The sequence below is a fragment of the Notechis scutatus genome, chromosome 10, assembly GCF_049901735.1.
Source record: "Notechis scutatus isolate UNSWTSFEM ecotype Mainland chromosome 10, rNotScu1.2, whole genome shotgun sequence".
Taxonomy (NCBI): Eukaryota; Metazoa; Chordata; class Lepidosauria; order Squamata; family Elapidae; genus Notechis; species Notechis scutatus.
Window position 1 is genome coordinate 5,304,299 of NC_142018.1, and position 24,383 is coordinate 5,328,681.

Below are 24,383 nucleotides of genomic sequence, written 5' to 3' on the forward strand. Positions count from 1 at the left end.
GACCACATCTCCAGGGTCGGCAACTCCTAGGCCGACTGGCTTAGCAGGAGCCTAGTCGACCAGGCAGAATGGTCCATTCCTCCATCTCTATTCAGGGATCTTTCCCTCAGATTCGGAACACCGGAGGTGGATCTTTTCTCCACTCCTCAAAACGCCCAAGTCACCAGATTCTTCACCAGGTTTCCTTGCCAGGGAGCAGAGGGGACCAATGCTCTTCGATGCAGATGGCCCAAGGGTCTCCTCTACGCCTTTCCCCCGCTTCCCATCATTCCGGCAGTAATTCGGAAGATGTTGGAGGAACGTGCGGCGCTCCTCCTCCTGGCACCCTATTGGCCAAGGAGGCCCTGGTTTGCGGACTTGGTCAACTTATCGGTGGCTTCTCCTTGGAGGATCCCTGCCCATCTAATCTCCCTTCACCAGGGGGCCCTGCTTCACCCAGAGCCCCAGTGGTTCAAGCTGACCGTGTGGCACTTGAGCGGCAGCGGCTAGAGGAGGCTGATCTTCCAGAAAGGGTCATCCTCACTATCCTGGCGTCTCGCAAACCTACAAGTTGCATCTATGATGCCACCTGGAAGGCTTTTTCCCGATGGTGCTTCAGGGAGAGTCTTTCTCCTGCTTCAGCCCAGTTGGCAGAAGTTCTTAGCTTTCTTCAGAATGGGCTGGAGAAAGGTTTGGCCCTCAACACCTTACGCAGGCAGGTTGTGGCTCTCTCCTCAGTTCTTTCATGGGGTTCGCTTCCTTATCCCATCACACTTCAGTCAGGAGGTTTTTGAAAGGGGCTTCCAACCTGCACCCTCCGGTGGTTCACAGGTATCCTTCATTTGGTCCTTAATGCCCTTACAAAGCCCCCCTTTGAACCCCTTAGAACAGTGTCTCCGTTTCCTGACTCTGAAGATAGTATTCCTTGTTGCCATCACTTCTGCCAGGAGGGTTTCCGAGCTTGCTGCTCTTTCCATCAGACAGAACCTTTGTTCCTTTCACGATGATAGGGTTGTTCTTCGTCTGGACCCCTCATTTATTCTGAAGGTTAACACCTGGTTTCACAGGCCCCAGGACATTGTTTTGCCTGACTTCTGTCCTCTCCCGCACCATGACTTAGAGTGGCAGTGGCACACGCTAGACGTAAGAAGGGCTCTTAGAATATACATTAAGCGCACTTCCTCCTTCAGGAAGTCGGAAGCCATGTTTGTTTCCTTTTTCCCTTCTCACTTGGGGCACAAGGCCTCTTCTCCTACTGTTAGCAGGTGGGTCAGGTCTTGCATTGAGCAGGCCTACAAAGCTGCAGCCCTTCCGGTTCCCCGAGGTCTGATGGCACACTCTACCAGAAGCGCGGCCACTTCTGCTGCCTAGGTGACCCAAGCATCCTTGGAGGAGATTTGTCGTGCGGCCACGTGGACATCCCCGTCTCCTTTCATCAGACACTACCGTCTGGATGCTTTTGCCTTGGCGACTGCAGCCTTCGGCAGACGGGTGCTTCAACGAGTGGTTCCACAGTCAGTGTGATGAGCCAGATGAGGACCCACCCATGAACATGCAAGCTTTGGTATGTCCCATCCTGGGCTCTTGATGCAGCATGGAGGAGAATGGGCGTTGGTAGAAGTTACCATGAACGCCCTTTCTACCTATGCTGCGAGAGAGCCCAACCCCTCCCTTGATTCATCCGGAGAGGGTAAGACATATTTCTGTATTTATTTTGGGCTTTCAGAGACACCTTTCAGTCTGTCAAGTATCTTCGCCAAAGCTGGGGTCTCTCCCGGGGGCTGGCTTTTATATCTTAGTACAGACTCAGCTATGACGTCATAGGAAGGAGTCAACCCAACCTGGGCTCTCTCGCAGCATAGATAGAAAGGGCATTCACGGTAACTTCTAACCAACGCCCATTTCACTGCCAGCTTTTTCTGATAAGCAGAATCAGTGGTGATGCTGCGACTGTCTGGGATTTGCCTAAAGACAACCACAGGGACCACTGGACCTGCCATCCTAAGTTGGTGTGATCAGATGACATCGCGCTTTATGTCTCTATTACTTAGTGACCAAGATCCCCATCCAGTCGGGGACTGCTAATATTTGGTTTGTTGATACATTCTTGTGAGAAAGATTTATTTTGACACATAATTCATTTTCTTTGTAACAGAAAGCAGGATTATTTTCAATAATTTCACCCATGGTTTTGCTTATTTATACAATGATTCTATGGTAACATGCAGCATACAAATTAGACACATTTATTTATTATTTATGAATATTTTTGCCTGTTCAAGGCAAATATTTACGTACACATATTTTTTCCTTTCCAAGTTTTTTTTAACACATCCAGTAATTGAAGCATTTCTTTATATAGTAATGAATAATATATTTGTAGCTGAACTTTTTATGATGTCTTAAGGATTGAAAAACAGAAGTAATTTGCATTCAAAGTAATATCTGAGATGATATGCACAGACAGAGGAATAATGCTATTTTCATTTTGTATAAGAGGTTTGCGTTTTTTCATATATAGGGTAGTAGCTCTTCTGAGAGATCCAAATCATTAGGATCATCACGCTCCAAAAGGTTAGTTGGTGTGTTTTTAAATTTTTAATTTGCCTTCTTCTCTGAATCAGAAGATTGGCTATAAGAATTGATAATTATGTTCAGAGGTGATTTAACAGAAATATTATGGGGCACTTGATGGAGTATATTTTCTTGCACTTTTAAAAATAATTCATAATATTAATTTACTCATTGAATACAAATATTCTGAGATCTAAAATCCACAGAATTGACTGCAATCCAATTTTGATTACAAAAAAGATGTTGAGATTTTGAAAAAATACAAAGAAGAGAAACTAAGATGATTAAAGGCCTGGAGACTAAAACATGAAGAACGGCTGCAGGATTTGGGTTTGGCTAATGGTGGGGACATGATAGAAGTATTCCAGTATTTGAGAGTCTGCCACAAAGAGGAGGGGCTCAGTTTATTTTCCAAAGCCCCTGAAGGCAGAAGCAACGGATGGAAACTAATCAAGGGGAGAAGCAACCTGGAATTAAGAAGAAACTTCCTAACAGTGAGAACAATTAACCAGTGGAATAGCTTTGCCTTCAGAAGTTGTGGGTGCCCCATCACTGGAAGTTTCTAAAAAGAGAGTGGACAGCCACTTGTCTGAGATGGTCTAGGGTCTCCTGCTTGAGCAGGGGGCTGGACTAGAAGACCTCCAAGGTCCCTTCCAGCTCTATTCTCATTGATTATGTGGAATTATATATTATTATCAATTATAATTCTTTTAGTTGATTTTTTAAAATTCTTCATAAACTCTGTTAGATTCCTTGCATAAAAATATAATTTCAGGCTGTAATGCTGTGCAAAATTGGAATTTGTAAAATTCTGTAATTTTGTTAAATATGTACACAGGACATAATTAATATTTGTCTTTGCTGCTCATTCAGAAAACCCACAGTTGTAACGAAATATGTTGGCTCAGATGAAGAACAAACTTTAGATGAAACCATTACTCAAGATATTTCAAATGAAAACTCGGAAAATGAAGTTGATATGAAAAGTTTGCCAAAAGGTAATTAATCTGTTAGTTCTGAAGTACTGTCAATATTAGAATATTTTGTTAGTCACTAAATAAACAATATTAGAATGTTTTGTTAGTCTATTCTTTCCTTTCTCTTCCATTTTGAAAATGCTGGCTGCCACTGATAAAAAATAATGGATTCTCGTTCAAGTAGCAGCAGTTGACTTCAGGATATAAAGAACAGGGATAAGCAGTTCATTAATTTAAAGGTATATGACAACAAATTGTATACAAGTGTAACATAAATTAAAGTTTTGGAGCCATTAAAAAAATATTTCTAACATTTCACTTTTTAAAGCAAGCAGGATTACGTAAGCAAGAGCAATTGGGTTATTCGGGTGTGGGGCCCAGCGGGGTGAGAAGCAGGCCTAAAGCCTGTGGGGATCCAATTGGTGGTGGGATGGAGTGAGATAAGTGGAGCAGTTCAGCTTCAGACTGAGATATCAGTAGCTTTTTGGGAGGGGTGGGGGGATTCTACTGTAACTTTGAATGGTTGCTAAGCAACCAATTGTAAGTTGAAGTCTACTTATACCAGAGGTCTCCAACCTTTTTCCGGCTTTGTGGACAGCAAGGGTGAGGAAGCAATGGTTTCCTGGAGCCACTTGTGCAAGTGGGGATATGCCCCCACTTCCGGGACCGCTCATGGCCTGGAAATGGGCTATGGCCTTGGGGACCCCTGACCTATACTTCTGCCGCTCAGTTTTCCCACAACAATAGCCTGTGAGGGGGGTTGGCCTGAGGGAAAGTAACTGGCTAGAGGTGATCAGAATAGCAAACAAATTGGAGGCACATAATGGATAAATTGAAAGAGAATCTGCTATTTGGGAAGCTACAGCTAAAGAATTTTAATTAGATAAATCATTGAGTACCTGTATCAGGGAAATAATGCATAGATCTTCCACATGTAGAAATCATTCAATAGTATATCTGTATAGAAAACAACAGGGAGAGTTGAATAGAGGGAACATGTAGCTTACATTCAATTAGATAATTGAATACTATTGAAAAAGGGATTTAAAATACCTTTTAAAAAGTGGTATAATTTCTTTAGTATAATCTATCATGTAAGCATCCTTTTAAAGTGCCCACTGTACTTGCATTGGCAATCAGAGTTAATATACCTCTCTTGACTTTCATTCACTCCACTCCTGGTGGGGGATTAATGTATTCTTATTAAATAACCAACACCCAGGTGTTTCGAAGGCAGTAGCAAAAGCTTTATTTAAAGCCTTAGCTTACAGAAATTGGTGTATTGTGTGTTTGTGTGTGTATAGTTAACTTTATAAGGTTTCCTTTTTTATATAAGTACTAATACATGTTATAAGCATTAATACATGTTAATGCATGTATTAATGGTGTGCTATATTTTTAAATTCTGTCACTTGGTCTGTGGTAAATAAATGGTAATATAACTCAAATGTTGGTATACTGAAGTATAGAAACACTGGATGTTGCAGATAATGTATAATTGTATATTGCACTATATTTGAGTACCTATGTCTATATGTTAAATCATGTATTACCACATTTATTAGTGAACTATATAATCAATATATTGATGTCAGTATTTTGTCAAAAATACATAATGCTAATCATTATCTAATACCATGATACTGTGATACTATTTGTGCCCTGCATTAGTGTGAATGTACATGTACGAAAGATGAAGTAAGTGAACCTAATTCAAAGCAGGACAAAAGGCAGAGAGGTTATATACCCAGGAATATTTCAGCTTATGCTGTCATATCATATACAATTAATATTAGATATGATTCACAAAAAGTGGATGAGACATTGGCACCCCATAAAAATACCAGGAGAATTGAAAAAGTCTGCCAAAATAGGATTGGCAAAGCCTTCTTTTGAAGGTTTTTTTTAAAAACCCTTTGGAATTATAGCCCTTCAAAGTCACACAAAGGTTAGATAATGTAGCTAATCCTCAGAGTCCAATAACTGTATGAATACATGATTAAATTTGAATGTTGGAGTTCTGATTTCATAACATTTATTGTAATGTTTAACTATAATTTTCTTAGGAACTGTTGTAGTACAACCAGAGCCAGTACTTAATGAAGACAAAGATGACTTTAAAGGACCTGAATTTAGGAACAGAAATACTGCTAAACTAAAACCAGAAGCTCAGAAGAAGCGAGGAGGTAAAGCGTTACGAATTATGTTAAACTCTATGTTTAAAATGTTCCACATTAGTCATTACTTTGTGCATATATTGTATGTTGGTTTTCAGTGCCTTCTGGTTTCCTAATAGCATTAGTAATAGAATTCTTTATTGGTCAAGTGTGATTGAACACACAAGGAATTTGCCTTGCTCTCAGTGTACATAAAAGAAAAGATACATTTGTCAAGAGTCAAGAATCATCAGGTACAACACTTGATGATAGTCATAGGGTACAATAAGCAATCAAATCATACTAGGAAACAGTTAACATAAAGCGACAAAGTTACAGTCATACAGTCACAAGTGGGAGGGGATGGGTGATAAGGAATGATGAGAAGATTAACAGTAATAGTATAATAGGCAAGATAGTTTAAGAAGAATTACAGTAATTGTATTGCTGACTGACACTTGGGAGTTAGGGTGGGCAATCTGATACCACAGAGATATAAGAGGACCACAAACTCTTTTTTCCTGTGGCACCAGCTGCCCTGCTGTTCACAGCTGCTAGAAATCAGCATCATACTTCCTTTACATTTTGAGATGAGAGGAACATAAAAAAGATAATCTAAAATAATCTAAAAGCAAAATCACCCAGTTCCTCCAAACTAGCTCAAGTTAAAAAAAATAATCCTGTCTCTGTCCACCTCTCTCATTTTGTATCATTTTAAAACCCAAAAGAAATCTCAGTGTGCAGAAACTTAATGTATCAGGTGTTGGTTAGGAAAAAGCTATTGAAGAAAAGAGAAATATTTTATCAGCAGCTTAATGAATTTTTAGAGAGCTAATTGCTCTTAGGAGTATATGATCTGAAAGTGTTACTGGATTCCATGTCCAGACATGGGCGCTTCCACCATGTACCATACCACGAGAGAACCTGCCTCATCTGCCATTGAAGATATTTCTCACATCTTGTTCAACTGCCAAATATATGGCCCCATTAGGCTTAAATATTTATCATTTCTAACTGGATTTATCTAACTAATATTTATTTCTAATGATAAATATTTATCATTTCTAAGAACAGCCCATTGGGAATCAAACCATAGATTGTTATATTTCCTCCGGGCCTCTAATGTACACATTGTCCGTAGGACTGCTAAGTTTATAATCAAGGCAGCGGTCCTAAGAACCCAACGCATTGAACAAATTGGTGTATCCTGCAAGGGTGATTTATTATCCGATTTTTGACTCCCTGGTTTTCCACATATGTTTTTATTACTGTATTCTTATATATCTAACTTACCTGTATTTTGTCTTGTTATATATTTATGTTATGTTACTGATAAGGTCTTATGACTATTCAATAAACCTCTTACATTGCTGTTAGGAAGTGTGTATTGGATGATGTAGTTTCTTATACATGCCATATAGAAGATTTTAATGGTGTGCAAAATGTTTCTTGGAGAAGCATTTTCTGTATATCTGATGTGCGAAATTAATGAGCATAGTTGCTCATTAATTGTTTGCTCTTGCCACTTAAAGGAAGAACCACCTGCCATAAATCTTTCTTATGTCCTATAATGTAGCTCACTATGTGTGTAGAATCTTGTGTATGGACTGACTTGATGAATTAGAAATGTTTTGTGAATTACAAAACCAATTGTGAGACGGAAGCATAATTCCCATGCAAATAGAAATCAGGCAAATCAGGAGAACTATGTAGGCTTGAAATTTTGATATATAAATATTATTTTGAAAATGTGAAATGCATTCTTACTTAGAAGTTGAAACTTCTTATTTTTGTTCAGTTTGGGATCTGCCTTAAAAGCGTGTTAACCCTGTTGTCTTTATAAGTCATATAGCATTTATATGTAAATTTTTAAAATGTTTATCTTTTTATTATTAATATATATAATTTAAAAGATATTATATGGTTAATCTCTACTTAGAAATACATTCATATTATACTGAATTACAATTATAAAAATGTTAACTTAAGTGTAGGTGAATGTGTTGAAATGGAAGCTAATAATTTTTATCTTTTAACACATTTTTTGTTTAATAGTATTTTTCTACATGCCTTGTAATAATCTCCAATTTAGCGTCTTCCACATGTGCTTGATAATGTGACACAAATTGTGCCATTTACATGAAGAATCTCTTTTCAAAATTATACTGGATAAAATGTATTAAAATAATAATTTACAGAAAAAATGTAAAGCTTCTAACAGATTCTCATTCTCTCTCTCTCTCTCTCTCTCTCTCTCTCTCTCTCTCTCTCTCTCTCTCTCTCTCTCTCTCTCTCTCTCTCTCTCTCTCTCTCTCATAGAGGAAGGGCTTCATGGAATTGTTAGCTGTACAGCTTGTGGTCAGCAGGTGAATCATTTTCAAAAAGATTCTATCTACAGACATCCAACATTGAAAGTTCTTATATGTAAGGTATATATATCTATATATTCTCTCTATCTCTCTCTATGCATTGGCATTCTCATTTATGTACCAATAGGCTGAAGATAATTTTATTGAAAATCCACTTTTTGTGTGTATGCACTCATGGACTGATTTTTGTCTTCTGCGGCATCATCTTTTTAAACTTGTCTCACAAAGGTACAGATTTTCGAATAAGACAAAAATAACTTTTGAAACAAGAAAATATACCGTATTTATCGGCGTATAACACGCACAGGCGTATAACACGCATCTTCATTTTAAGGGGAAATTTCAGGAAAAAAATTTAAAAAAATTCTGCCTGCCTGCCTTAGTTTCTGGTTGTTTGGGAGCAGCTTCGCTGAGAATAATAACTATTCGCTCTTTACTCAGCCGAAGCTGTTCCGATTCAACCATTAACGAAGGCAGGCAGGCAGGCAGAACGGAGCACTGCGGGCGGGCGGGCGGGCGGACGGGGTGGGGAGAGGCGACAGGAAAAGCCCCCGCTCTTTGAAGCAGTTTCTTCCTGTGCTGGTGGAGGAGCGAGAGAGCAACTGAGAGAGCTGACCCAGAGAGAAGGACAGGCTTGGTTGCTTCCTCCCTCCCTTCTTTCATTTGTGTCCTTGATCCCGATCCCAGCAGCATTCACCGAAGGCTTCTTAACATTATATCGGCGTATAACACGCATACATTTGCCCCCTATTTTCAGGGGAAAAAGTGCGTGTTATACGCCGATAAATACGGTAAATAGTTATATGCAGCATCTAGGCCAGGGGTGTCCAACCGTGGCAACTTTAAGACTTGTGGACTTCAACTCCCAGAATTCTGGAACTTGAAGTCCACAAGTCTTAAAGTTGCCAAGGTTGGACACCCCTGATCTAGGCAGTTACTGAAGTCTTTTCCATCTCTGGTCAAAAGAGATCTGATGCATTCAGAAAGGGAGAACCCATGTTCCATTTTTTTTTCCAAAATGTTTTACCCATATTTCTCCTACAGATATCTGGAACATTTCTTTCATGGGGTAGGGCCAGAGATTTATGGTTCCAGATAAATTGGTGGTTAAAAATAAAAAGAAGCCTTTACTTCCAAATAAGTCTTTTCAGAACTTTCTTAGGTAATAGCTTTCTAGTTTCCCTGCAGTATCCCTACTTTTTAAAAAGCTACTTGGGCAGGACTCAACACTAATTCAAAATTCAGTACTGTAGTAAAAGACCTAGTTACTTGTAAAAATTTATTAGAATACTATCCACTGCCTCCTATATTTAAAAGAAACTGATCTCAAGACTTTTGGAAAAAAAAAGGGGGGGGGGGGGCAGCCAGCAAGGTCTTCTATATTTAGGAATGTTCAAAGGTCATGCATCAAATGAGTAAAAAAGTGTTTAGAAGAAAATGATAATTCAAATATTCAATGTAATTTTAAATAATAAATTGGAAGATAACTTTGGTACATACTCTGTATAGTATGGCAGGATGGGGATGTAAACTAGAGACCAATTTGACTGAAGCAGTGTATACATTTCATTAATAAAAAAGCTTGACTCAGTTTCAGCTAAGTTCTGCCTAGTGTTAGTGGAGAAATAATATTGTAAATTACTTTGGACTAAAATTTGTGTTTTATGTTTGATTGCCATGATGAAATAAACAACAACAAAAAGACTTCTCTGTATTCTAAAAAAGCAAATTCGTCTATACATAAGTAAGAATACTGTTAAGCAATATAACCCAACAATTTAATTCAGCTTTCTGAAAAAAAGTGCTTTTTCTTGATAGACTTGCTTCAAATATTATATGAGTGACGATATCAGCCGTGATGCAGATGGGATGGACGAACAGTGTAGGTAAGTGTATAAAATTGACATCATTTAATTAAACCTAATAAACTGAATAGAACTTCCCTTGCATTGTTTAAAGTGTTCAGAAAGTAAAATGCTTCATCTTCTTTGGAGAATAATGCAACTAATTACTTACCCACATAGAATTTTGTTAATAATAGGTTTGTTAATAATGCCTATATGGATTTGCTGTATTAGATTTAGTAAAAACATGTTCCTACAAAAGTTGTTAATTGATCTTTAAATAGGAGAAATAGTTCATTCACTTTGCCTTTTATTTTTATAATTTGTATGATTTAACTTGCATTTAGTCCAAACGAAATACAGAAGTAACTGGAGAACAATTGAGGGGAACTTAACGAGTTTTGGGATGCCAAGGTTTTTGTAGTCTGAGACAAATTGCATCAGTCCCATTGAACTCATGGTTTGAGAACAGCTCTGAATTTTCAGTCTCATGAATTACTGACTAGTCCTTGGGCAGTGGTGGCTAATCTTTTTGGGCTCCTGTGCCAAAAATTGTGCCGGCACCCAGAAGGCAATGCGCACGGCCCCCCCAACCCCTGCGCATGCGCGAGCAATCCTTCCCCCCGCCACACTCTTACCTGCACTGCGCCTCCCAGCTGATTTTCGGTCCGGTTTGAGGCCTTTTTCGGCCTCCCAGAGGCTTGAGGACAGCTTCTGCAGCCTTTGTAGGCCGAAAAATAGGCCCATTTCATCACTTCCAGTATGACAGGAAGTGATGAAACGGGCTTATTTTTCAGCCTGCAAAGGCTGCAGAAGCTGTCCTCAAGCCTCTGGGAAGCTGAAAAAGGCCTCAAACAGGCTGAAAATCAGTTGTGAGGCGCGCGCATGCGCACTGAAGTAAATTTGCCTGCGGCTCGCGTGCCAGCATAAATGGATTTGGGTGCTACCTGTGGCACGCATGCCATAGGTTCGCCACCACAGCCCTAGGGTATCTGGATTAATACTAATTTGGCTTGATAGAAAATGGTGATAGTCTTATCTTTTGAAAATAATATACCTCCTTGTATCCCAATCCTGTTGTATATTAATGAAAAACTTCTGTCATATGTTTATGGGAACATATTTTAAAAATGTTAAAACTTTAATTTCAGATGGTGTGCTGAAGGTGGAAACTTAATTTGCTGTGACTTTTGCCATAACGCATTCTGCAAAAAATGTATATTGCGCAATTTAGGCCGAAAGGAGCTGTCAACTATAATGGATGAAAATAATCAATGGCATTGCTATATCTGTCAACCAGAACCTTTGTTGGACTTGGTCACTGCTTGTGATAGTGTATTTGAAAATTTGGAACAATTATTACAGCAAAATAAGAAGAGAATCAGAGTCGACAGTGATAAAAGTAAAATGTATGATAATTCCCTTAAATATTCTTCAAAGAAAAATAGTTCAAATTGTAATGGAGAAGAAAAGAAATTAGACCATCCATATTCTGGTGCTGTAACTTATTCTTATAAAGCATTAATGGTGCCAAAAGTACTGCTGAAAAAAACAAAAAAGCTTGCTGAAACCACAACTAACATGAATGCTAGTTTTATAAAGTTTCTCAAGGAGGCAACTGAAAATTCTGAAATAAACAGAACAGTACATATACGTCAGCTGAAGGCTTTTAAGTCTGTGTTAAATGACATTAGAAAGGCTCATGCAGCCTTGGAGGAAGATCTGGACCTCGAGATTCAAACTCTGGGTGTTAAATTCAAACCGAAACATACCAAAGAGAAAGAATCAGAAATTAAAACGAGTAACAGTGAAATGAAAAGAACAGAAGGAAAAGAATGCAAAGAAATTAAAACTGTATCGGAAGTCAGTGAGCCTTCCAGTGATCAAAGTGTGCCAGTAACAGAACGGATGGGAAACAAAAAATTGAACTGCAAAGATAAAAAGTCTGGCAAAAGTGAAGAGCTTCAATATAAACCTGATAACACTGAAGCAACAGATATGGACATTGTTTCTGTTCCGTCATCTGTTCCTGAGGATATTTTTGAATCCTGTATGGATGTGCAGAAAGCAGGTGGACAGAGTACTGTAAACAGAACAGAACATGGTTCAGGAAATACTAATAAATCTAAAGATAGTAAAAATGGGACTAAGTTGATACATTCTCCAAAAGTTAAGAAGGAATTGGTTGTAAAATTGACACCAGTTTCCTTATCTTCTCCTGTGAAACCTGAGGATCCAGATGAAAAACTGGAAAGGGAAGAGGACAAAGAAGATGGAAATGAAAATTGTAGTTCTGAATGTATACCAGAAAAAGATTTGCTTTCACAAGTAGAAGATCTCAGAAGGTCTCCACGAGTTAAAACTACACCTTTAAGGCGTCCAACTGACATGAATACCTTAACTTCTAATTCTGAGGAAGATAGCAATGAACCATATGGTGAAAAGTATGGCAGAAAAACCACACAGTCCAAAGGGAAAAAAGACAAGCCGAGTTCTCCCAGCGGCACCGTTTGCAGTCCTCAGTCAAGCAAAGGGCTTGCTGTAGACCAGAGTTCTGATTCTGATGAAATGCCTGCTGTTCTCCAAGAGGTAGCCATGATGAGCCAGAATTCTTCAGATCTTGATAGCAGCAATGAAATATCCAAGGATGCGCTAAATACATTAAAGAAGCAAATGGTGAAGGAGGAGAATGGAAAACGAAAAAGGAAGAGTTCTACCTCTGGGTCAGAGTTTGATGCTAAGAAAGGTAATTCAAATAAAGATTTAGGTGCTGCTAAAAAGAAACGCCAGAACTCCTCAGATTCTTCTAATAACGATTCTGAATTGGAAAGAGGCAATACAACAAAAACAGAGCAGACAAAGAAAACTACAAAAGAAATGCCAAAGAAAGAAGATTCTGTTTCTGTGGAAGAGGAATTATCTAAAAAAGAAACGAGAGAATCAAACCAGAAGCAGCAAAATGAATTGCCCAGTGAAGTTGATGAGTGCTTAATTTCAGACAAGGAGAAGGCAGGCAGTTCTTTGGAAGATACACCTGGTAAAGAGGCCCCTGTTAAAGTAAAGCTGGGGCCCGATTGCAAAGAGAGGGCATTGAAAGGAAGACAGAATGTTTCCTCTAGAAAAGACAACAGCAGCACTTCAGGCAAGCAGGGCAAACCATGGGGGAAACGACAGGATTTATCTTCTGATGACGCAGGACAGTCCCCAAAGCAAGAACCAAGTGGCGAGTCCTCAGATGATACCAAGAAAGCCAAAAAAGAAAAAAGCATAAATGAGAGAAAGACCTCTGAAAGGAGGCAAAGTGATTCCTGTTCTGAAATTGAGAAGCCTTCTCCGGAAAAAGAAAGGTGCAGTGCTTCTGGAAGCAGCAGTAAAAACCAAAAAACACTTGAAGGAAAAACAGGAAGGAACTTGAGGGGGAGGACTTCTAAGAAACTCCAAGATAATGTTTCAGATGCTGAGAAGTCTCCCCCAAACCAAACAGTCGGTGACCCTTTGGAAGACAATTTAAATAAAAAGGGAGAGAAAGCTAAAGAGAAGAAGAAGAAAAACCCTAAAAGGAGGGATTCAAAAAACCCGAGAGGCGAGTTGCTGTCTTCTTCCGATGAAGACTTCTATGAGGAGAAAAAGAACAAAAAGAGAGGGGCGGCCAAGAAGGGAAGTGGCAAAGGGGCCTCTAAAGAGACAGGGAAACCTGAGCTTAAAAAAGCCAAGGACGCATCCCTCAGTGCTACCGCCACATCATCCTCATCGAACGAAGCTGAAAATGAAAATTTGAATTCGGTGGGCGAGGAAAGCAGTGATGAGCAGAAAATAAAGCTAGTAACAGAAAGTTTGTTGGTGGACAGAAAACTGGGATTTTTTCAGTCTTCAGGTGTGCAAATGATTACATCTAAACTTTTGTTTATTATTTCTTTAAAGGAAAAAAAAGTATATGTTTTTGAGCCTAATCCATGCATTTTACCAATTTCTTTAAGATTTTCATTTTTAGAGTGTTTTGCATTTAGGTTTCAAGGATGTTATTTGGATTAGCGCTAAATTGCTGATATCTTGTTGATATGACTGCCAAAAAGAAGAAATTTGGTATAATGGTTAAACAGGTACCCCTGGAAGCTCTTTTTTCTATAGGAGGATGAACTGTTCAAAATAAAATTGGATTTAAATCTAAAGTTTCCAGCATTTTCAGTCAGCCATTAATGTTGCTGACTAGAAATTCTGAAAGCTGGATAGGGTAGGTACATGGAGGGAATAACATGGTGAGAAAATTCACATGGAACGATGCTGTTTCACAACTGCTTTTCTCTTTCAATATTTCTGTTTAATTTAAACTTTGCCTTGATGTATATCTACCATCATGAAAAAGGAGAACAAAAAATGAAAAATACTCGTAGCTCATTGGCTGAAGCAAAATGTAATAACAGCCGTGTTGCTTACAATAGACTGTTTATAATCTATGAAAATGAAATAACTATGAGAAGTGTTCAACCTATTCGTTCATATACATTTTTGATTCAATTTATTGGTAGAGGCATTGCTTCAGAGTTTTTAATGCCTTTGTTCCCAAAATTGCTCAAGGCTACAATGAAAATATAAAATTATTATTTAACAGTTGCAATACAGAACAATTAAAACTATACTTAAAGTATAGTATAAGTATACATAACGCTATACTTATGTCACAATTTAAGATTACTTTTCATGAATAGTTGGCTAGATTTTCTATAAGTGAAGCATATAATAGCATGCAAATGCAGACATGTATATTTGAGGCAAAATTTCAGAGCTAGCTGACAATGAAATGCCATGGCATAGGGATACCTATTGGGGCATGTCAAATTTTTTGACTTTTGATTTCCAAACTTTAGGGGTGCTCAAACATTGTGACATGCTTGGGGATTGTAAAGATATTTTGGTTACTTTAATATAATTTAGATGTGCTTGGTAAGTAATTACATAAATATCATAACTTCTTAACACTTTGTTTTGTTTCTAGGGCATGTCAACTTTTTAAACTTTAAATTTTCAAACATTAGGGATGGTCAAAAGTTCTGACCTGACTTGGGGATTATAAAGATATTTTGGTTACTTTAATATAATTTAGATGTGCTTGGTAAATAACTATATAAATGTAATGTAAATATTTTGTTTCATTTCACGAGTGTTAATATTGCTGGCTATATTTCCAGTGTGTGTGATATCTGACCTGTAATGGCTTTTTAAAAAAGAATAGGACGGGAAACATACACTCATTCAAGCAACCTAATTGGGATTGGCAGAGACTTGTTGCCTGCCTTCTGAACTCCCAACACTGTGAGACATTCTCAGATAGGGCCTACTATTAAGAGAACAAAATAGCAAGAGGCATATATCTAAAAGTGCTTAAAAATGGGAATGAGCAAACAGTTCTTTTGTGATCCCTGTTGTAAATTCACGAGTGACAATCCCGAACAAGATCCCAAAGAGCTGGAATCAAGCCAAAAACATATCTCTTGGTAGAGGAAAGCTAGATGCCAAAGAGACTTTCATGGTGAAATTTGACAAACTGCTTGACATCCTCAATTGCAAGTGTCAAATTGTTCTGTGTACTGAATTCAGCTGCCTTGCTGGCTGCTAAAAAAAAGGGCAATTAACTGTACCTGCCCTAAGGAGACAAAGATACCATTGAAGGAACCTGGTTTTGTTAAAGGTCAGAGAGACAAGATTGGTTCTTTTGGATCGCACCAGATTGGTTTGCCAGATGCGCCCGAACAGAAACAACTAGTCAAAAGACAAAAGCGCCAAGACAATGAGAGACGAAGGTTCGCCAAATATAAGCAGAGAAGTATTTCAGACATTTTGATACTGACCAATGAGGTAATTCTCTCACGATGAAAATGAAGGACAGACGATTGATGATGAAGATGAAGAGGAATGTGATGGAAGTTAGGAAGAGGCCTTGGACCAAGCACATGTGCCCTCTACTTCAAAAGAAAAGGCAGAAAACAATAGACTATAGAAATAACAAATGCCGCTATGCAGAGCATAAGATACAGTGTTGGTCTACATGCCACAGCTGCCATTACCACACCTGCCTTCATAGATGCTGGCTTGATCACTGAAGAAGACAAGAGACTTGTAGCTGACCACAATAAGTCAGGATTATAAAGTCCCTAGATCAAGAATTGGATGAGCTGTGTAAAGGCGAAATAGAATGCACCTTCTTCGATGGCCATATAGATGCAGCTAAAGTTAGGCTGAAAACAAACAATTCAGACCAGCAATTCCACAGTACCATCAAAGAAAATTATTCTGTGTGCAGTGAGCTGGGTGGAAGATACCTTTATCGTTTCACTTCAGAGAAAGGCTCAGAAACAGAAAATCTTGCTCAACTGGTTGCAGATAATCTGGTGTATGCCATGAAGAAGAAAAGCTTGAAAGCCATTGGAGATTCTACCTTTAATTTTTATAGCACAAGCTGTAATTTTGAGAAGACAAAAGTTAACAGTATTTGTGGGATATATGATCAGATGTGGTTTTTATCCTACCAAGCTAAATGTGCAATTACAAAAAGAACAGCAGATTTGAATTGATGTAAAAGCAAATATTTTTAGAACCCCTCACTGAAAAAAAATTCAAAAATTAATTTTTACCCCATTATACAATCCTATTACCTATTCTTCTGGAAGAAGGGAGAATATGCACACACACGCACAGACACAGAGAAAACACTTCACCTTCCCACCAAAGTGGTACCTATTTATCTGCTTGCATTTGCACGCTTTTGAACTGCTAGGTGGGACAGGAGCACACTGTTGTGTGTCACTCAGACCTTGAACCCGAACTGTCAGTTCCTCAGCTGATACCACTGAGCCATTGTGCCTCCTGTCCGCACGCACACACGCATGCACACACACACACACAAACATACATACATTTAAAACACTTGTATTTTAATAGGCATTTTAAAGAAGGTAAAAAAAAAAAAATTAAAAAAGTAACAGTTGAAGAAAAATGTAGTTAAAATATGCAGATTTGTTTTTCAGTATATCATTAATTATGAATGACTAAATATATGACATCATTTTAAGTTTAAGAAAGTGCTGTTAAATTCTAAATTAAACATGAATATCAAAAACCAGGTCAGCAGGATATAAGTCACTGGGGAAGATTATATGCTACAGTAAATTTACCTCAAGCATATTATGTTCTAATGTAGATGTCCTGTAAATTTGAAATACGGACTATAGAGAAATTTAGATTTCAAATCAATTTATGTTGTAAGGGAAGAAATTCCTTAATTGCGTAGCTCTCAGTGGGGAAACCTTTCTTAAAACCTTATATTAGACCCTTCCCACTATTGAGAATATATGCTTGGCCTCGGGCAGAATTAATAATCTAACATTAACGTGTATATTCTGATTGTTTAATATAAGGGCTGGTCGTTTGTTATAGTGTGAATAATAATGATAATTATTTTGTTCATCCCACCAGAAACTGATAACTAGAGATTACTATTTTTTAAAGGCATTTAAGTTTCTAGTCATCCAGACAGCTTCTGGAAGTGCATTCTGGATGTCGGTTGGGTACTGAATGGATCGAAACATGGGTTGCAGGTCTGAAAGCTGGAGGACCAGCCCTGGAAGCCTTGAAGTAACTCTTACAGAATCTGTAAAGGCTGTCACCATATTACAGTTTTGAACTTAGAAGATTAGTAAATATGATTGTAGGTAATTGTGTTATCTTTGTTTTATTTAAATGTAATCATAAAGCTATAAATTTAGCTTTTCCCTCGGCTCCCCCATTACTTTCTGGAGGATGCTTGCCCAGTGGCTAACTACAGCCTTCCTACTAGCCCAAACCTGCATATCTCTGCACCAATCAATATTTTCTTTACCGTGGTTTATTGAACAACCTAGTAGAAATGGTTTAGTTCACATAACAGAAATGAAAGACCCTAGAATGGCTTAGTCTGTGTTTCACAAATTGTAGATTGGCAGTCAATTTTCTGTGTGTTTCCTGATCTGCCAGGATTGAAATATGTGAAACAGGGCAGACCTGAAGCCCTGTACTTTCTTACTAGGGAGTGAGACGCATTGTTTGGAAGAAACTGTTTAAGCCGCTGATACCTTTTTGACAGTGTATTTGAATATTTGCAAATAGACAGGAAGTTGTGAAAAATTACTAGTGCTTGCAGAAAATAACTATAGCCCACCTTCTTTTAAACTAGTAGGCTTCTCTTTAAAGTATAAAGCAAGCAATTCAAATCCCTCCAATTCAAATTCCTACTCACGTGTTTCAAAATGCACTATTTCAGCATAGTATGAAAAAAATGTTTATATTAATTTGCTCAAGGTTTGTTTAAAGAACATTAATATATTTAGAGAAACAATTTGTTGTAGTGGTTGACATCAAGCTAGAGACCAGGAAACATAGTGTTCCTTTCCCGCCTTAGGCACAAAGCGCCAGCTGGTTGACCTTGGGCCAGTCACTTCCTCTCAGTCCTAGGAAGGAGGCAGTGGCAAGCCACTTCTGAAAAACCTTGCCAAGAAAACAGTGCTAATGGGTATTAGGTGTTGAGCAGAGTGATGGCATGAGTGAAAAAACTGTCCCTGTGTCTAGTTGTTTTGGCATGCCATAATGCCCTGGAGCAGCATTGAGGGAAGAAGTTGAAATAGTATATGTCCAGGATGTCTGTGGAAATCTTCGCATCCCTCTTTCTGGCTCTTACAGTTATGGGTCCTTAGTGGAAGTCAGGCTGGCTGCATTTGTTCTTTCTGCAGTCCTAAATATGAATTGAAGTGTGTACTTGTCCTGTTTGTTGCTATATAAAACCAGGCAGTTGCAGAAGTACAGATGACAGATTCACTCATTCCTCTGTAGAACTGTTTCAGCAGCTCCTGGGGCAGTCTGAGCACCCTGAGTTGATGCAGGAGGACCATTGTTTGTTGTGCCTTTTAATGACACAATGTTAGGTGTCCATTTAGAGTCCTGGGACATGATAGAACCCAGAAATTTGAAGATCTCCACTGCTGATACTGTATTGTCTAATGTTGCAAGAGATAGAATAGGCGGGCTCTTCCTAAAATCAACAGTTTTGAGTGTATTCAACTCCAGATCGTTCTGGCTGCACCAGAGGGCCAGTTGTTTAACCTCCTGTTTGTGTGCAGACTCATCACCATCTCAGATGAGACTAATGACTTGTATCATCTGCAAACTCCAGTACTTTAACAGAGAGATCCTTCAACATGTAGACATTTATATATAGAGAAAAGAGTAATGGAGAGAGCACATAGCTGGCAGGGTGTGTGTGTGTGAGACGTGCACGTGCTAGGCATTGCAGCTTTAATTTTGTAAAGTTGCGGTTTCACTGTACAAGAACACTGAATAAATATTGAAACAGACTCCTTTAGCCTTCAGTAAGATTTTTTGAGAATTGGGGTAGTCGATTTGAATAAGTCTTAGTTATATTGAACAATTTTGTGGTAGTTTTTGTAGCATACTTAGTGGCAAGCAATTCCCTTGGAAACTTTGCTATTATCCTCCCTCAGAAGGAACTGCATCAATTGGGATAGAATATGTAAAATACAATAGGTGTAGTTTTATGGTATTTTCATCAGTATTAGGATTGATATATTCAATAATATTGCTAAATAAGAACTTGCATTTTCAGTTATTTTGGAATATTTCCTTGAATGATACACTAAAATAATTTCTCTACAGAAGTATACACTGCCATTCGGATGAAGATTTATTTGAATTTACCTAAATTGTGGAGTCAGTCTTTATTAAGAAGAAACAATGCAGTATAAATTTCCTTAAGTTATAACCATGTAGAAATTTTGTACTTTATCCTTGCCATGTTAGGCCAGAAATCGGATAATGGCTATGATGCTTTGATCTTATCAAGATTATATTTTGCAGCTAGTGCTTGAAGTATGGCCACAGTTGGGCCCAATATTTCTGTTGCTAAGTGAGGCAGTTAAGTGAGTTTTACAACCTTTCTTGTGTGTGTTTTATGTCTGCTCATTTACTTTATAAATGCTTTGAAAAAAAGTAAAACTTCCCAATGAATACTTGCAAAATTGTAAGAAAGGCAAAATCATATTCTGCTTTATGCTAATGCAGTTCTTTCTCTATGTCAACTAAAATTAGTGCCTTTTAGTTAGTTTTCTATCACAAGGGTTTCTGAATCTAGTACATGAACAAAAAATACTCAGTGAACATGGTTTCTGTAATCAAATTTAGAATAAGTTAACCATATTTTAATAGCAATGTTTGTTCCTCACTTGTACAAATAGATTTGCTGGCTGTCTACAAGCTTTATATACTTTATATACTGTATGCCAGAGGGAGTTGGAACTCAACGCTGTAACTGTCAGATATTTTCAGAGCTCCTCTATAGTTTCTTACTGATTTTAGGGAGGCCCCTCAGAATTAAAATCTGTTTCATATGAGCCAAGTAATTGTTGGTTGTGATTTATTTTATTGACTTTCAAATGCCTACAGAATTTTGTTTTAAATCTCTGTAGTGTTGATTACAACAGTATCTGGCTCAGTTCTGCCACTTCCTTCTTTGGCCAGATTTGAGTGCAGCAGCAAAACCAAAACCAAGAGAATTTCCTTAGTCTTTCTGGGTTTGCGAAAAGAATCTCCCTGGGCTTTGTTAGGCTGGAACTGCTAAGGCAATGATTCCATTGCTTTTATCTTAATTATCCAACTGGGCTGTTAAGTTTAATGTTTTTCTTTGGAGAGTATTCTAGCAGTGAATTTCACTAAGCCTATTTGTTGTCAATAACAGAATATAACAGAGTTGGAAGGGACCTTGGAGGTCTTCTAGTGCAACTTTCTGATCAAGCAGAATACCCTGCACCATTCTAGACAAATGGCCCTTCAATCTCTTCTTAAATAATGGATAGTTATCCAGCAAAAGCAGCCTTCCGTTGCATTCTCATCCCACGGATAAACGTGGGAAAAGCGTGCAAAACAGATTTTACTTCTGGGAGACAGAAGACCTTTCACATCCATTCCTATCTTAAATGGTAGATCTGGGCTGGGCTGGGAATGGCTTCCTGTTAGGTTCCTTTCTTCTGTCAGCCCCCCTCCCCACACCTTAATTAGTGCCTGATATTGATAACGAACATACCTAGTTTCTAGTTTTTATGAACTTTAGGCGTTTTATATTTGTTCTATAATAGGTGTTTAATTTTTTAGCAAAATTAAAATCAGCTCTTTGTAAGGGTAAGATGTGATTATGTACTTGAAGACTGATTTGTAGGCATGTACTTTTTACTTTGGGCCAGGGAGATGTAGTTTGTCAGTGTATCAAAGCTGGAAAAATCCTTACGGTAAAAAACTTTTCTGATACACTGCGTAAAATAGAGAGGTGATATAGTAACATTTTGTTGTGCATGGTCTGCTGAAGTTAACCAAAGTATATCAAATCAATAAATGATATACAAAGATTAAAAATATCTTTCCAAGAAACCATCCGTAAACCTCTCCCAAAGGTGCTTTTTCAGGTACCAGAAAGTCCAGTTGCCTCTTGGAAAAAAGTACCTTTGGGACAACCATGACCCGGATGACTGACAATCCCATAGACCTCAGTCATGAATTTTCATCACTTGTATGTAAGGCCACCATATACAGAGAATGGAACAATTCTGTACTGGTAAATGGTCACTCAATATAGATATGTTTATCCTACTAAATTATTAAAATCATATTCAGTAACTCTTGGATGAAATATTTGACTTTATGCATGCCATCTCTAATAACATTGGGGGAGAAACAGGCCATTAATTAAGCAGGAGGTTAGCTAATGTAATATGAGAAATACCTTTAGGAAAATGTAATTAACAATTGCAGCCAAAATTTGTATAGCCAGATAAGTTTTTAATGTATAGCCAGAGCACTTTTATAGTGACATGCCCATTTTAATGGTAACATTTTAAATTATTTATTTTTAATGTATTGGGGTTAATAATCAACTGTGCTAGACTTCTCAAGTAGCAGGAACTGCTATAAGATGGGCATACTTTTTCATCTAATTTAAGTAACATTATTTGATAGTATTTCAAAGGAAAAGTTATAATTAATGAGAATAGCAGCACATTTGATCCTAAATAATGATTGAGGATCAAATCAAAAGCTGCTTTTAAATCAGTGAAGTCTTACTTTTTTATATATTTAACTATCAAACATCCATTAGATTCTAATCAGTGTTAGAATTAGCTGTAGTCCATTAGATTAAACTTACTTAACTCCAGCAAGACAACGATTATGTCTTCTGCTTCAATCTATCTTAACAATTTATTTAACCAAAGATGCCCACAAAAATACTGAGCCCATGAGATGTCATTTCTGAGTGTGTTTTCATAACCCAGTCCTAAGGCAGTAAAATTTAGTTAGGGATGCTCTCAAATGTTACTGTTGGAAAAGTTAAGCTTGTTCCACAGCTGGAACTCTGGAACTTTTATAAGGGGAAAACGGCAGAATCACTGGAATCCTCTCTCACACACACTGGAAAATACATAGAGAAGAGAAGGGAAAGTATTAATGTCCTCTGTGCTTTTTCTAAAACATTGAAAGGAGGAGTCAGGTTTATTATTCAACTAAGAAGTGCCCGATACTTTTCTCGCGCTTTTATGGGCTGCAGCACTTATTTTTTTGAACCTCTTAGTGATTTGTGGTCTAAAATTTAACCTCAATTTGGGATTTTTGATTCTGGTGTAGACTCTTCAGAAGACCCTCTAAAACTTAATGTGAGCTTGTGAGTAGCAAGATACTCCAGGAGATCCTAATGAAGGACAGGGGACCCTAAAATCCTTAAAAGAAAGCGCTTCCCATCTTAATGTGGAATCAGCATTAGGAAGCCTAGGCATGTCTACTGAGAAATAGAACACCTGAGCTCTGGATTTCCCCCCTCGGACACAGAAAACCCCTGAGCTTTGGGCAGGGTTTCAAGAACACCTTTAAAGTGCTTAGTTTCAGGAGACCAGCCGTGTGTTACTTGGCCTTGCTGCTTTTTCTTTGACAGACTATGTATTTGAATCCTACCCATGAAATTGAGAAGTTACCCAGATTTCGGTAACAAAGTGAAGAAACATATCCCAATCAGTCCCTGTGACCATCTCTAAAATATTGTATCGCTTCCTGCCAAATTGCTTATCAACTAGCCACCCAACACTTAAGTGGAGTCTTGGTCCTAATCCCCTTCAAATTTCATACTGCAGGGAACATTTGCCCTGTGTACAAAGGGGAACTATCAGTTCTCCAAGCCAGATCCAAGGAGTGGCTTTGTAGAATGACAATTTGACTTCAGTGTTTCTTACATTGCTTCTACATTGAATTTGCCAAAAATCAGAATAGTACTAATATAGTACTCTCCCAACTAAAAATAGTATTCTTCCAACTAAATGTTTATTAAAAGTCCTAAGTTTTCATGAGCTGCACTTCACTTCATCAGATGGAGAGGAAATACCTTGTAATGCACAAAAGCTAAGGCTTTTTAACGAAACTTGTTTGTGTTTCCAGACTCATTCGGATTTTTGCCTACCACAGGCTAACCTGGCTTTCTTTCTACAATGCCTTTGAGTTCGTAAGCAAATTGTGGGCCAGTTATATATGAGGATGAGGAATAGCCTAACAATATCCCTTAACTAGGTTTTGAAATTATGATCATTGATGATATTGATGTTTCATTTAAATAAAGTTGTTGGAGAGCAATTCATCCCAGAGAAAGGTGATTTAGCATTTGCAAATGAGAACACTTTGTAATGTAGCATCTGTTTATTGATGATGTTGAAATAAGTGCTGTATTATGCCCATAGTAAATTGCACTCCTAATTTTATGGAAGTCTTATTTTTTCAAGAATTTGTAAGGAATTCTTTATTAAATTGTACCAAGAAGAGTAATTGGATGATAATCATTACATTTGCTCATGGAATTTATTTGTAACCAAGGAAACCAGGTCTGTCATTTGAGTTCTGTGCATTGTCTTGAATAGATCTGTAGCTTTAGCCAGATAGGCCATATTTGTAGTGTGCTCTTTTTGCAAAGTGGTATTCATGATCTTAATTCCATTTATATTTGCTTTAATCTATAGAATAGATTGAGATTGACCTTGGGCCAATCACTCTCAGTCAAGCCCACTAAACAGGGTTGTTGTGAGGAAAATATGAGGAGAAAAGCATATTGGATATGTTCGCTGGGTTGAGTTATTTTGAAAATAATTAAGGCGGGATATAAGTACAAGAATAAATAAATAAAATATATTACTACAGGATGACAGTCCCCTGCCATATGTTGAATGGACCAAGTATATAGAACAACCAGTGCAAAAATGTAAGATCTAAAGATACTAATCCTCAATGTTACTTAATGGGGTGAAAATTAAGTTTTACAATTTTTTTTCAGTGAGGGTTTCTAAAAATGTGTGTTTTTACACCAAGAATTCAGATGTGTTGTTATTTTTGCAATTGCACAACATTTAGCTTGGTATGGTA

At 37.8% G+C, this 24,383-nt stretch overlaps 1 protein-coding gene across 1 annotated transcript in view; it reads left to right on the forward strand.

Annotated features, from left to right (window-relative positions):
- The window catches only part of ATRX (ATRX chromatin remodeler), a 104,578-nt gene that overhangs the window by 18,835 nt on the left and 61,360 nt on the right, over positions 1 to 24,383 (forward strand). Inside the window, exons 4-9 of the mRNA XM_026684912.2 lie at positions 2,501 to 2,553; positions 3,427 to 3,551; positions 5,597 to 5,716; positions 8,006 to 8,115; positions 9,874 to 9,941; positions 11,051 to 13,773. Coding sequence (XP_026540697.2) covers positions 2,501 to 2,553; positions 3,427 to 3,551; positions 5,597 to 5,716; positions 8,006 to 8,115; positions 9,874 to 9,941; positions 11,051 to 13,773 — 3,199 coding nt within the window. The remainder of the gene's footprint in view (positions 1 to 2,500; positions 2,554 to 3,426; positions 3,552 to 5,596; positions 5,717 to 8,005; positions 8,116 to 9,873; positions 9,942 to 11,050; positions 13,774 to 24,383) is intronic.